Source organism: Canis lupus, chromosome 6 (assembly GCF_011100685.1).
Source record: "Canis lupus familiaris isolate Mischka breed German Shepherd chromosome 6, alternate assembly UU_Cfam_GSD_1.0, whole genome shotgun sequence".
NCBI lineage: Eukaryota > Metazoa > Chordata > Mammalia > Carnivora > Canidae > Canis > Canis lupus.
In genome coordinates this window covers 63,222,656-63,237,103 of record NC_049227.1, presented here as the reverse complement: position 1 = coordinate 63,237,103, position 14,448 = coordinate 63,222,656, and the positions used below count along the sequence as shown (strand labels likewise).

Here is a 14,448-nt window from a genome sequence, read left to right as displayed (position 1 = left end):
AGGACAAAGAGTATTATTATCGTTATTTGAAAAATGGTTTTATTGAGATATAATTCGTATACCAAACAATTCACCCATTTAAAGTGTAGAACTCAGGGGTTTTAAGCATATTCACAGATGTTTGCGGCCACCACCACAACGGATTTGAGAATATTTTCATTCTGGCAAAAATAAACACTCTATTCCTAAGCTGTCACTCCCTCTATTTTCTCCCCCAACCCTCCTCTCCCCCACCTCTTACGCCGGAGCAGCCAGTAATCTCCCTTCTGTCTCTACAGATTTGCCTATTCTGGAATTTCACATACATGGAATCATATAGCATGTGGTCTTTGGTGACTGGCTCCTTTCCCTTCGCATAATGTTTTCAAGGTTCATTCCAGTTGTAGCAAGTATCAATATTCCATTCCTTTTATGGCTCAAATATACTCCATGGCATGGAGCTAACATGTTTTGTTTATCCACTCAGCATTTGGTGTACATTGGGGTTGTTTCTACCCTTTGGTTATTTTCAATAACGCTGCTACAAGCGTTCACGTATAGGTTTTTTGCGTGGACATAGGCATTCATTTCTCTTGGGTATATACCTAGGAATGGAACTGCTGGGTCATATGGTGTGTTAAGACTGTCAGACTGTCTTCCAAAGAGGCTGTGTTTTACATTTCCTTTAGCAGTGTATGAGGGCTCTGATTCTCTGATCCTCGTCAATACTTTTATTTTTTTAATTTAATTTTTATTTTTTTTTCTCGTCAATACTTTTATTATCTGACTTTTTGATTCTCCTCATTCTAATGGATATGAAGTGGTATCTCCTTGTGATGTTGATTCGCACACCCCTGATAACTAATGATGTTTCATGCTCATGTGGTCATCAGTGTAATTTCTGTAGAGAAATGCCTTTTGAGATCCTTTCCCCAGGCTAAAACTGGGTTATTTGTCTTTTTTATTATTGAGTTATAAGAGTTCTTTATATATCCTAAATGTGATAACCTTATCAGATATATGACTTACAGATATTTTCTCCCATTTGGTGAATTGTCTTTTAACTTTCTTGATGGTGTCCCTTGAAGCACAAAGTTTTCAATTTTGAGGAAGTCCAGTCTTTTTTTTTTTCTTTTGTTGCTTGTGCTTTTGGTGTCATATCTAAGAATCCATTGCCAAAATCAAGGTCATGAAGACTTGCTCCTATGCTTTCTTCTAAGACTTTATGTTTTTCCTCTTACCTTTAGATATCTGACCCCTTTTGAGTTAATTTATTTTTTAAAAATTCTATTTATTTATTTGAGAGAGAGCATGAGCAGGATTAGAGGGGTAGAGGGAGAGGCAGACTCACCGCTGAGGAGGGAGCCCAGACCCTTGTGATCATGACCTGGACTGAAGACATATGCTTAACCAGCTGAGCCACCCAGGTGCCCCTTGAGTTAATTTTTGTATATGGTATGAGGGAAGAGTCTGACTTCATTCTTTTGAGGTGGGTATGCAGTTGTCCCGACAGTATTTGTTGAGGAGACTATCCTCTCCTCCATTAAATATTCTTTCACACCCTAGCTGAAAATCAGTTGACTATAAAAACATAAGAGTTATTTCTGGACTCTCAATTCTATTCTACTGATCTATAGGTCTATCCTTATGCCAGTACCACACTATTTTGATTACTGTTTCCTTTGAAGTTTGCAATTGTGAAGTGTGAGTCCTCCAACTTTTTCTTTTTCAGTATTGTTTTGGTTATTGGGGGCTCCTTGTAATTTCATACAAATTTTAGAATCAGTTCATCAATTTCTACAAAGAAGACCGCTGGGATTCTAATAGGTTTTGCATTGAATCTGCAGATCAATTTGGAGAGTATCACCATTTTAATACTATTAAGTCTTCTAATCAATGAATATGGGAGATTTTTTCCCATTTATTTGGTTCTCTAATGTTTTGTCATTTTCAAAAGAGTATAAGTGTTGCACTTCTATTAAATTTATTTCTAAGTATTTCATTCTTTCTGATGCTATTGTAAGTGGAATTGTTTTTCTTAATTTCATTGTCAGGCTATTCATTGCAAACACATAGAGATGCAATTGATTTTTTGATATTGGTCTTGTATCCTAAAATCTTGCTGTTGTACTCTTTGTATTAGATCTAATCATTTTTTAGTGTATTCCTCAGGATTTTATACATATAAGATTGTGTTATCTGTGAACTGGAGTAGTTTTACTTTTTCCTTTTCCAAGCTGGTTGCCTAAAGTTTAGCCTAATCTACCAATCTTCTCCTGATTGCTTTTCATTTCAACCTCCTCTGTTTTTGAGAGCACCTTTAGACTCGAACTTCTTTACACTCTGTTGCAAATGAAGTCAGTTCTTTGGCGAGGATTTTGGAGCTCTTTGTTCTGTAGCCAGCTACTCCCCCTGGGCAAAATCTCTGAGGCTTGGCTCTGTAGCTGGGGGCAGGGACAAGGTGAGCTCCTCTGTAAGGGATGTCTTTGCTATAGCTGGTGAGAGTTAGTTAGAGGGGAGACTGTAGCCTCAGGTCTTTTTGGTTTGCCTCTTCTGGCTAGAACCCCCATCCCATGAACCAGAGTAATGGTGTTCAGGGCCCCACATTCCTCTTGGTACAGTGCTCAAAGTAGAGCCTCTACCCTGTACAAGTGAGGCTTGGGTGGAAGAGGGGAGCCCTACTTACCAGACACACTTGCCCAGTATTTAGTCTCCACAACGGGTGGCCAGGGCTGGATGAACTATGGAGAGGTCTCTCCTCTTACCTTTGGGGAGAAAGGACTCTGTTCTCTTAGCTCTGTCTGGAGTGAGACTGAGTAGGGAGGGTAGGAAAAAGGGGCAAATACCACAGATTCTCACTAATCTTAACACGTTTAGTAGATTTTAACTGTTTCTTCATTTGATGCATGCACTTACAACCATTTCCGGAGGCTTTAAATGTTCCTTAGAAAACAACAAAAAAAAGTCTTCTGTGTCAACTGTACATCAAAAAAAAAAAAAAAATCTGTACAGATTGGGAACTGTAGTCAATAATACCGTATTGTATGCTTGATACTCACTAAAAGAGTTGACCTTGAATATTTCACTAAAAAATATTATCTATATAAAGGTAATAGATGTGTTAATTAACTTGATTGGGAAATCATTCCATTATGTGTATGTATATCCAATTACCATCTGTACAACATAAATACCTCACAATTTTGTCTCTTTGTCACCTGTCTTTTCCAGGTGAGTACACCTAGAAAAAATGACTCATCCAAAAAAAAAAAAAAATGTTCATCAGCTTTGGCAGGGAGTCAGTCCACAGATCTCTTCTGTGATCATGCTAGAAGTGGGACTCTTATTATTGTTGTTTGATAGAGAAGAACAATGTTCATATATTCGAGAGTCTGGGGATGGGGCCCAGAGTGGGAAGGAAATCACCCAGGATCAGAACAGCACAAATACCTAAGCACAGAATTGCAGGACGGTAGGGGACATTAGATGATACCTGTATTTTACCGGTTAATCTTTCCACAGCCATTCTTGCTTGTGGTCCTTTAGCCTCTGCGTGAACACCTCCAGCAATGGAGAACCAACTGCTGTTAATTTAGACTGAATATTATCCCCATGAACAACATAACTGTGGAAAACCAAACACAGCTTGTGCCTAGCAGGATTGGCTGTGTGCACAAAGGAAAGGGGAAACAGAGAAAATAGGTTCCGTGGAATCCTAAACAACTTTATGTCACCTGCAGGTCATGAGAATGCTGTAAAAAGGCACCTAGCTGTTTTTGAACACCCGGTGCCCAAGAGACTGCTCTAATTTTAGAATTAACATAGTGCTTACTAAAGAGGTCCAGGACTCACGGGTCTGGAATGTGATGTTCTCTCACCCTCAGGAGGGGCAGACTCAGGTCCTACTGTTGACTCTGCTCCAATCACTGTCTGATATTCAGAGAGGGAGAACCAGACCACAGAAGTGGCATGTGCCTAAGGAATTTGCCAAGATCTATGATTTACATGCCAACCCTGAGAGAGTTGGCGATGGCCACTCTCTGAAGGGCGAAGAGCTCATTTTCATAGTGGCATCGTGCTGGTTATGCTCTATCCTCTCCAGATCCTTTTTCTGCCCTTCTCCGCCAGCTCCATGGCTCAGGAGGCTCACCTCTGAAGGAGGCGTTGCCTGAGCTCCCCCACTAGCCATCTGGCTATTGTCTTCAGTCAAAGGGGAGCACAAGCAGATGAGAGAGTGAGAAGAGAGAGGCAGAGTGAGAAGAGAGAGGCAGAGGTATGTCTCCCTGCTCTGGAACCTGGTCTCTGGCTGGAGCTGTGGTCCTTCTTTCTCTGTCTCAGATGCAGTAGCATGATTTTCGATCCTTGTCATGCTGGGCCTAGGGGTGCTGCTGACAGCTGGTTTCTGGGTGTCGCCATCCCTTGTTTGTACCCCGAACATCCATATCTTTGACACAGATGATCATTAAAAGCTTTTTTGATCTAAGGGATGAATTCTATTTCCTATCAGATAAACTCCTTGATACCATTCTTCCATGATAACAATGATCTTTTGGTCTCCCCCAATTATAATCAAGCCTAGAAAGGAAGCAAGCCCCATGTTGCTGTCCTAGCATTAACTCTAGGGCACCTCATATGCTCACATAGGTCTCATGTAAACAAAACAGATGACTCTGTTCATCTCCTGCCCTGGAATTTGAAGCCTCTTGGATCCATGAATCTGTTAATTCCAAAAGCTCTTTCCAGAGGTAGAAGAGGTAACATTTCTGCATAGCTTGGCTCTTGCTTAGAATCAGAACTTTTTTGGTCTCTGAACTCTTTCTGCCTCAATGTGAAATATGTAGTCTTTGTACCTTAGAGGGACAGTGGGAAGTTTCAACATGTAGCACACGGTTTCCTAATTTAATTTTGAGCGCTGTCCTCTGAGTTCTGTCCCAAAGTCCTTCTTAGCTAATCAATAAATTTCCTTGTCCATGAGCAGGAGCTTTAAAAAAAAATACTTTTAAGGTTAAGCATAGGAAAAAGCAAGCTACCTTCTTAGGTCTGTGTTAATTCATTTAAGTTCTTTCCTTGTATCCATAGACAGATGACTAAACATTCTATTTATAAATAGAGGGGGCTTCCTAAGACCTAGAGACCCATCATTCCTTTTAGGCATTTATGTCACAAGCCAGCCCAAACTATATTTTACCAAGAGGCTAGCTAGCATACTGGTTTGGATCTTTTATTTATTTATAGTGACAGTAACATATTTGGCTCTTACACATTCTCCTAAAAGGCTGATAACCCCAGTTATCTTGTGCTCTAAGTGGCCAGCTTTCACTGAGTTAGAAATGAGTGTTTGGAGGGGGAGGGGAGACAGGGAACATTCCGACTTACCCACAGTTCCCTAATCCAAGTATGTCTTCAGAACAGCCGTGTCGGCTACCAAGGAAACCTGTGAATTCGTCATGGAAGCTGTCAGGCTAGCTTAGAGGCATCAATGATGAAAATCTTGAGTTATTTCTGGAATGGTGATTGATGTTTCAAATAGAAGATGACATTTTGATGGGATCCTGACTTGCTGTGATAGGAGTTAATGAGGATAATGATGATGATAATGATATTTACATTATACTTTTCTTCCAAAGAACTCATCAGTCCTTTTATCTCATTTGTTTTGAAAATGTCCCTTTGGAGTTGGGAGGGAAAGGTGTTATTAATTTGTTTTTCAGGAGAGAAAAAAAATATGTATAGAGAGATAATTGCCCAGCTTTCAGGCTCCATTTTGGTGATGAAAAGAGATGTTTAATTTTTTATTTTTAAATATTTTATTTATTTATTCATGAGGGACAGAGGGGGAGAGAGAGGCAGAGACATAGGCAGAGAGAGGGAGAAGCAGGCTTCCTGCAGGAAGCCCAATGCGGAACTCGATCCCAGGACTCCGGGATCACACCTCGAGCCAAAGGCAGACTCAACCGCTGAGCCACCCAGGCATCCCGAAAAGAGATGTTTAAAAGACAAATTAAACTAAGAGAAATTAAACTTAGAGAAATGCCAGTCTCAGTTCCCATCATCCTATACAAGGCTGCCATATTAAGCTCCAATAATATTACTTCCTGCCTTCAGGAGATCTTCACAGACTGCTGAACTCAGTCCTAATATCCTGTCTTCGCAGGCAAGACTATTGACATCCCAACCTACATGGTCTCGCTGTACTCTTACATTTCCCCATGTTTCAGCCAAACAAATGCACTTGCTTGCCCCTGTCATCTGTCCTGAGTACCCTATTATCCTTCCACAATGTTCACTACACATGCCATAGCTTGTTTGCCTGTCTTCCTCTGTGGATGTAAGTTCCAGGAAAGTAGGTCCTGTCACCATTGTACCATAAGGGTCTAGTAGCGTTAACTGATCCATGATGGACAATTCTGAGGTGTAAACTACGTTCTCCAACCTTCATGCCTTTGCTCATGCTGTTTCCTCAGCCTCAAAGGCCTGACATACTATCTTGGTCTCCTGAAGCCAGGACTGTTCTTCTAAGCCCAGATCAAATTCCAGCTCTGCCATCAGGTCTCCTCTTCTTGGGAACCACCATGACACTCTTCTTTTTAGTTCTTACCTTACCTTCTCTTGTGTCATAATAATTTGTGATCTGGCATAGTCTTTCTTCCTTGTCCCAGACTGCCAGCTCTGGAAAGACAGGAGCTGTACCCCAGAGCCTGGCAGTTTGGGCACTTGTTAAACATGTGCTCTCTTGCCTCAAACTATTGTTGACCAGCATTATTCATTCAGCAAAAGTCCCACTTCCAGCTTGTCTTGTCACAAGAGGGGATTTTTCACATTCTTACCTTCTGGAAGGCTGGGAGAAAGATCATTCAGGGAAGCCCTGCCAACTCTTCCTTTAAAAAGTGTCTCCATTTTCTTCTGTGAAGAGTAAGTACTCTGACACTTAGGTGGGAGGTTCCATTGCCTAGAGGGCCCAGGGCAGGTATGTAGGGGTGGTAGTTGGCATTTTTTTTTTTTTTTTAGCTTCTGTGTCCCTTTCAAAGCTGGTCTGAATAAGGGAGAACTAATCAATGCACATCACTGAGAAGGTATGAGTACATCAACAACCTCTTCAAGGAATTTTAATCCTAGTGTGTGCTTCTAGTGAGCATTTTCATGTACCATTCACTTACCATAGAAGACACCAGATTGAATTAACTCTGGGTATGTGTGAAACCTCATAAGCAGCACATTTTTGACAGCTTGAAGACCCCAGGCTACTAGCAACATGGGCATACTGAACATCTGTGATATAACACTCCATATAAATTAGAAAGAGCTGCTTTGACAACTGTATCATGGAATATTCAGGGCTGTTAAAATTGATGATGTAGATCTCTATTTATTGACATAGAGTGATGCCTGCAATCTATTGCTAAGTGAAAGAAGCAAGCTATAGAACAGCATGATTATGTAAAATTATTCCACATTTGTATATCTATTCATAGATGTGTGGATCATCTTCACAATGTTAATAATGGCATTGATCGGTGATGAAATTTTGGGTAATTTTTTCCTTTACTTCTGTTTTTATAGTTTCTTCAGCATTATTCAAATTTTATTTTAATGGTGAGCAGTTATTTTTACAATCAGAAAAGGAAAACTGTAAAGCTGTTTTCAGCTTGAAAAAAACTGTTGGAGATAAAAAAGACTCATTAAAAAATCTTCAAATTTCCTGGGATCCCTGGGTGGCGCAGCGGTTTAGCGCCTGCCTTTGGCCCAGGGCGCGATCCTGGAGACCCAGGATCAAATCCCACATCGGGCTCCCGGTGCATGGAGCCTGCTTATGTCTCTGCCTCTCTCTCTCTCTCTCTCTCTCTCTGTGACTATCATAAATAAATAAAATAAAAATTAAAAAAAAAAATCTTCAAATTTCCTAAAAGATGCTTATTGTAAAACAAACAAACAAACAAATCCCACAACCAAACTTTTGCATGAACAAGGAAAAAACCATTCCACTGTTTCCATGACTGAGCCATATGATGTGCTAATCATTAGGAGTGAAAGGGAACAAAGGAAGCCTCTAAGGAGGACCACATGTGAAATCAAGAACTCCCAGCATGGGTGTCACGCATACTTTAAGTGCCTGAAGTATGAAGTATCACTTCAAATATCATTTTAATCCAAACTGTTGATGGCAGTTGATTTACAGGTACAGGATTTCTAATCATGGGACAACAAAGAAAGCTTCCCATCTCTGACAGCAAAGCAATAGTGATTTTGTTAACTACAGCGGTTCCTGTTGCAAAAAAGAGACACATGCTGTTGGTCACAGTACAATTCACACTTTATTCCATCGTGATTGGTATACTTGTAGGATCAGGACAGCAAGAGACTAAAATCAGTGCAGAACTTCTCTGGACTAAAGGGCCGTGAAAGGCATGACTGGTTTTGGCACACAGAGTGGATAACCATACATTGGCTAGAATGTGATGGTCAGTAAAACAAAATGCACAAATCTAACACAATGTTGAAATCATGGCTGAGTTCTGTAGAATGTTAACGAGTAAATAATCACAAAGACTAACATGCAACTCTATATAAGTCATATTATTCATCTATAGACTATTTCACCCTTAGAGATGAAGAGATAGCCTTAGTAACCTGTTCACAGTAGCTTAAAGAGCAATCCATACACATTGGAGATCTGCCTGTTGATTTCTATAGCAATCCATTATAGTTGAAGAAGTAATGCTAAATAATGTACTTTCTTTATATTGCCCTTGTTAGATTGAATCTTACTAACCAAGTAATTCTGACCTAACTTTTCCTTACTTTAATACAATTTCTAATGTCTTTACAAGGTCAAAGAGCAGCTTCTGTTAGTTTATCCTTATAAATCACAATAGACTAGAGGAGAACCTATATAATGGGGTCATCTTTCCTCTGCAAATATAATGTTATGCTGATGAGAACATCAAAAAAATACTACTACTATGCTGCAGATATTTGGGGTTTTCACGTCGTCACATCACATAAGGAGTCCAAAGAAGACAGTCTAGTCAGTGACGTAGCAAAGAATACAATTCTGGGGAGGAGGCACATAGATTCTAAAGTGATTTCTTGAGACAGAGTCAGTGAAGAGGAAAAGAAGCAAAGGAAAGGAAAAGTGAAAAACAGCCTTCTGTAGAACAAATTGTTCAAGAGAAAAATCTATTCATTTGCAATTGACTCAATAATACAGTTCTTCAATCTGGATGATAGAAGTAAAGATATTGAAAATTATATGCTACTTAGCTTTAATAGTAAGCCTAAGGTGGCTGATTGGGTTAACTCTCACAAGGTGGTTTCTGAGATGCTAGACTCCCCCAGGGAGAAGTTCTGTTTTTGCCAGCACATGGCCAGATTTAACCCAAAAGGGCAGCCATAAATGTGGAAGACAATTTTTCCTTATAACCTTGAGCATGTGAGCAACATTCGTTTTCTCTCTGTTAAAAACATACTATTTACCCATGATGAAGCAATTCGAAATAAGTGACCAAGATATCGTTCATTCACAGGATGCTAGAACTAAGATATCTGTATGTGAAATGAACGTAAAGTTAAGCAAAAAGGAGGAGAAGGAATTTCTTCATATTCTGGCATAAAAGTCATCAAATAAATGAAAAAGATGGTAGTGGTTAAGGGTGTTTTGGTTTTCCCAGAGGCTTATCACTTTCATTTACTAAGGGGATATATGAATGGAGGGAATTCTATCTTGGTCACCAGACATAAGAAGTGTTTGGTCAGAAATATATAGGTAAGGTGGCTCAGTCAGTTAAGCATCTGACTCCTGATTTTGGCTCGTTTTGAGATCAACCCCTGGCTACCCCCACCCCCTCCCTCCAGAGTTTCCACACTCAGTGGGGAGTCTGCTTGAGATTTTCTCTTTCTGACCCTCCCCCCATCCATGTGTATGCACTCTCTCTCTTTCTCTCTCTCTCTCAAATAAATTAATACATCTTAAAAAAAAAAAAACCACATAGGTAAGCACAGCAAGACTTGAAGTCGTATTTCTTAATCTCCCTGATTGTTAATCTCGAACAACAAGCTACAGGCAATTCAGGAAAGGTGGAGATGACTAGGAAGTTTGATAACATGCCTGGATCAGTCACCATTCCTTGGAAAGTACCATTTCCCTGGCCTGCTAAAAGGCTGATTCTTTCAGGTGTAAGTAAAAGACAATGATCTCTCCGTTCAGTGCGGCATTGTTCTTTGTAAGAGGCCAGCATCAATTTCAGGTTGTGTAATTTAAAAAACAGAGAGGAAAGAAGTTTTACTTGAATTCCACAGTATATATTCATAGATATTTCAAAGTAGAATTGTCCATTGTCTGTGGTTTCAAGCACCAAACTGATCACTTCCTGAACATGCTCCATCTGGCTCTCACTAGATCATCAATAATCATTTTTAGATGTAATGTTTCTTTTGAAAGAAGTAACTTTGCTAGACCCGGATAATTGCAGGGGGTAGAAGGCTGGAAGCAGGGTGAATCCCAATGAATGGGGGTGGGAATAGACATAAGGAAAAAAATAAGACTATTCCCCAAGGTCCATAAATGGTCAGCAGTGAAGCAAAAATTCATGGAATGTGACTTAAAGACTTTCTGAGATACACCCATGGGTGTTTCCAAGCTTTTTGATCTACAATCCTCAGTAACCCTCTGGAGCTGAATTTACCTTCTGAGGTGTGGTGCCCTACTTCTTCTGGGATTTAGATCTTTGGGGCAACTTCTGTCAGGATATTCCTCTGCATAGTTAACTCTCTCCCAGATTTTGTTCACAGTTCTCCTGGGGGACTCATTTACCCTTCTTGGGGAGGGTGAAGGTGGTGGCTGAAGATGTAGCCATGGGCCAGAGGAGGCTAATGTGGCAGAGAGGAGGGACCTGTAGGAAGGTAGCCAGAAGGAAGACCATAGATTTTACCCAAGGTAATAGAAATGGGAAAAGGCAAAAGAAAGTAAGAGGAAACAAACTTTCCAGAGTTCAGATGAAAAAAAAAAGAAGGAAAGATGGAGAATCCAGGGACCAGGGAATTTCATAGGAACCAAAGATGATTAATTATACAGAGGAAAAAAAAAAAAACAAAACCAAAACCCTGGCCAATCTGACTGATCAAGAAGACATTCTTTAGCATATACTGGCAACTAAACAGCACCTATAAATTCACACTGATAATACAAACACTAAAATGAGTGTTTCTTTACTAATATTAATCACAGTTCAGTAATTCATTAGCTCTATATTTTCTAGATTGCTTAATTCATTTAGCAAAACCCACAGTTTAGGTACCACTGGGAGGGGAGGGAGGGGAAGGTGCATAACGAAGCAAACTTATAATTAGACTTTTGTAAACCAGAGTTAGTAGCACAGTGGCACAGTAGATTGTCAATGAACACAAGAGTGGTACAGTAATCGGCCTTGTGAGTGCAGTACTGCCGGCTACAAGGGAGGGACTTCCACTCAGGAGTCTACCTTCTTGTTAATTAAAATCGAGCTGCATGTGAGCAGCCCGTCCACCTTTTCCAGTTCAGAATGGCTCACGGGGATCAGCATATGGTCCTTCAGCTTTTCATAAACCTGCAGCAGGAATCAAGGAAAGGTAAAGCAGAAGGATTATGTTTCCGCCTCTGTCTAAGCCCCGCCCCCACCCCTTCACCTAGTGTGAGAATAATTTGGCTTGTGAGTTTAGGCTTCTCAACCATTTAACCTCAAGATGTGCATGTGATCTACACCACACGTGCCCATACCAATGGAGTGAGCAGCACTGGTTAACCACTAACTTTATGCTTTAACCTCAAAGCCAAAGATGTGTCAAAAATGTGGTTGTTACTAGAGAGGCCTTCAGTCTGGCTGTTGTCACTGGGAGATTGAATGATACATGAAAGCCAGTGAATATTACTCTCCCTCTTCACACTTTAAACCCTCTCAACTGTACTTTAAGGTTTCTTTCCTTACCAACACCCCTGGAAAAACTTGACAAAATAGAATTTAAGGGAAGGATTTCAGGTCAAAATTGCTTTTAAATTACAGGTGTGAATTTTATAGCATCTTTTGACACTAATCGAAAGCATGTGTCAAAACTTCGAATTAACAGTCCACAGATTTTTCTCTGATGATCAAATTAAGCACTTTTTAAAAAAATACAAAATCACTTGAAACACATTGTCTAAAAATACAATCTACCATGCCTCTTTAGGAAGCACTTTGTTCCTTAAAATTCAGTACAGTGTTTAATTAAGAGTCCTGGGGTCAGAGTTGGGCTCCAAACCCAGTTTTGTCAACTCACCACCTAAAGTGTGATTTCAGCCAAGTGCCATGTCCCCTCTTAGCCCTGGATTACTACTCGGTCATATCAGAGTAACAAGAGTGCCCTCATAGGGCTGCTATAAGGAATAAGTAAGATAATGCACACAGTATGCTTGGCCCAGTGCCTGGCACTGGGGAAGCCTTGGTGAATGTGGATGTTATCATTGTTACTGTTGATAGACACAGGGCTGAATCCAGAAGCAGTTAACCATCATCTGGTTGTCAGATGATCAGTGTGGCTGGAGAAGCCCTAACGATCCAGAGCTGTGTATCTCCAAGCGAGTTCTGTGACCTAGGTGGTTGTTGAAATCGTAGATTCTAGGGTGAAGGTCTAGGAACCTGTATGTTTAACAATCCTGATGCACAATAAAGTATGAGACCCTCTATTCATCTGAGAGCTGGTTAAGCTCCATCCTGGGGTCAGGGATCCTCTTTTTTTCCTCAGGTTCACACTTTTAGTCATGGACATAGAGAAATCATCTATGTATCTCCCCACACTTTTCTTTTTATCTGCTAAGAAGCTGACTGATTCAGAGGATATGCCTAGTAATTGTACGATACCGCGAATTTGAAAGGTGGCTAAAATATTTTCTAAAATTTTTAAAGATACAAATTTTTAAGCCATTAAAAAAAGATCAGTGCTTATTAAAGGCTCTTCTGTAATGTTGAGTGTAAATATCTGATTCCCCTGGGTAGCGATGAAGATGCTGAAGTGCCTAAAAGAGATAAGGACATTTGGAGTGTCTGTCTATGGATGAGCACTGCTGTGTTTGCGTGTGCAGAAGAGACTGGCAGGATGCCCTAGAAGACAAGGGACATCTTAGACCAGGAAAGAATTCCATATCTAGAGACAACTCTCCTGTTGGCACACAAATGCAGAGGCTCTTAGAGGGACAGGTGCCTGATGGCAAGTATATCTTCTTTTTGCTCCTTTTGATCCTTCACTACCAGGGACATGCAGCCAAAGGCACCCCCCTCCCCATTTTTTTTTCAGTCCTGACAATGAGCACCTACCTCTTTGGGTCATTCATACTTCTCTGCTGTAAAAAAAACAAATGACCTTCTGATGAAGGACAGCTCAGATTTGTCAGAAAACAATGACACAGTTGACTGTCTAATTGTAGGTTTCTATGCTTAATGAGTATCTAAGTGAGGGAAGATATATGTAATCAGAGAGGTAGCACAAACTTGGGAGACCTAAGTACTTATCTGAAAAGCTTTGAATACCGGGCATCACTTCAATTACTGTGCATGTATTAGTGATCAATGATGTGAATGAGAAGAGTGAGTTAAATAAATTTTCCTCACGCCCTAAAGTATATTATCCCTTCTGCTTTCGTAATGATTTGACATGTATAGAGGAAAGGAAGTCTCTGTTATTTGTCACTCCATCATGAAAAAAATCCCCAGGCAGGAAGACTGTCATGGAGGCCTACTCAGCTGCAGTGGCCAGGAAGGATGTTTTTTTACCTTTGCACTTTCTGGATATTCTTCTGGGGTTCGATGTAGCAAGACGTGGCCTTTGCTGGGAATATTTAGGTATATACAGTTTGCGGCCATGTCATCAGGCACAGTGAGTTTGTCATAGCGGTGGTCACTCATCTGTTGCATGATCTAAAAAGAGAAACAAAGCAGCTTAAGTAGAGCATTTCCTCACACTTTCAAACAGAAGGAAGGCAGTGTGTGGGTATAAGCTTGCAACGGATGCCTAAGAATGTTCCTGTGAAATTCCTATTTCCTCTAGTCATTTAGATTCCCAAGAGGAAAACTCCATGAAGCTACGATTCTTTGGAAGACCTGCAAGGTTTCTTCTTATTGCTTTTCTGAAAGTGTGTGTTTGTGATTTTAAAAAGGTTTTAAAAGTATAATTTTTATAGTTTTTCTTGCTAAGACATATCAATGACACATGAAATGGGCACATATACAAAAGGCCCAGCTGGGGTTTTAATGACATCCTTGGCTGAGTAAGCAGGGCTGCCCTGGTCTATAGGAAAAAAGGACTGTAGTGGTAATCATTCTGGTCGATAATCTGATTTAGCAATAATCTCACACACACACACACACACACACACACACACACACACTTCCTCATGTAGATATACTTAAATTGAATTAACCTATCTGTTGGCATGTGACGCCCTTAATACAATAAGCATAA

At 40.3% G+C, this 14,448-nt stretch overlaps 1 protein-coding gene across 3 annotated transcripts in view; it reads right to left on the bottom strand.

Moving 5' to 3' along the window:
• Nucleotides 1-8,272: 8,272 nt before the first annotated feature.
• Nucleotides 8,273-14,448, bottom strand: part of DDAH1 (dimethylarginine dimethylaminohydrolase 1) — a 134,854-nt gene continuing 128,678 nt past the window's right edge. For all 3 annotated transcript variants that reach the window (XM_038541499.1, XM_038541498.1, XM_038541500.1), the window contains exons 5-6: nucleotides 13,761-13,904; nucleotides 8,273-11,561 (exon numbers count right to left, since the gene is read on the bottom strand). In XM_038541499.1, coding sequence (XP_038397427.1) covers nucleotides 11,445-11,561; nucleotides 13,761-13,904 — 261 coding nt within the window. In that variant the 3' untranslated portion in view covers nucleotides 8,273-11,444. The remainder of the gene's footprint in view (nucleotides 11,562-13,760; nucleotides 13,905-14,448) is intronic.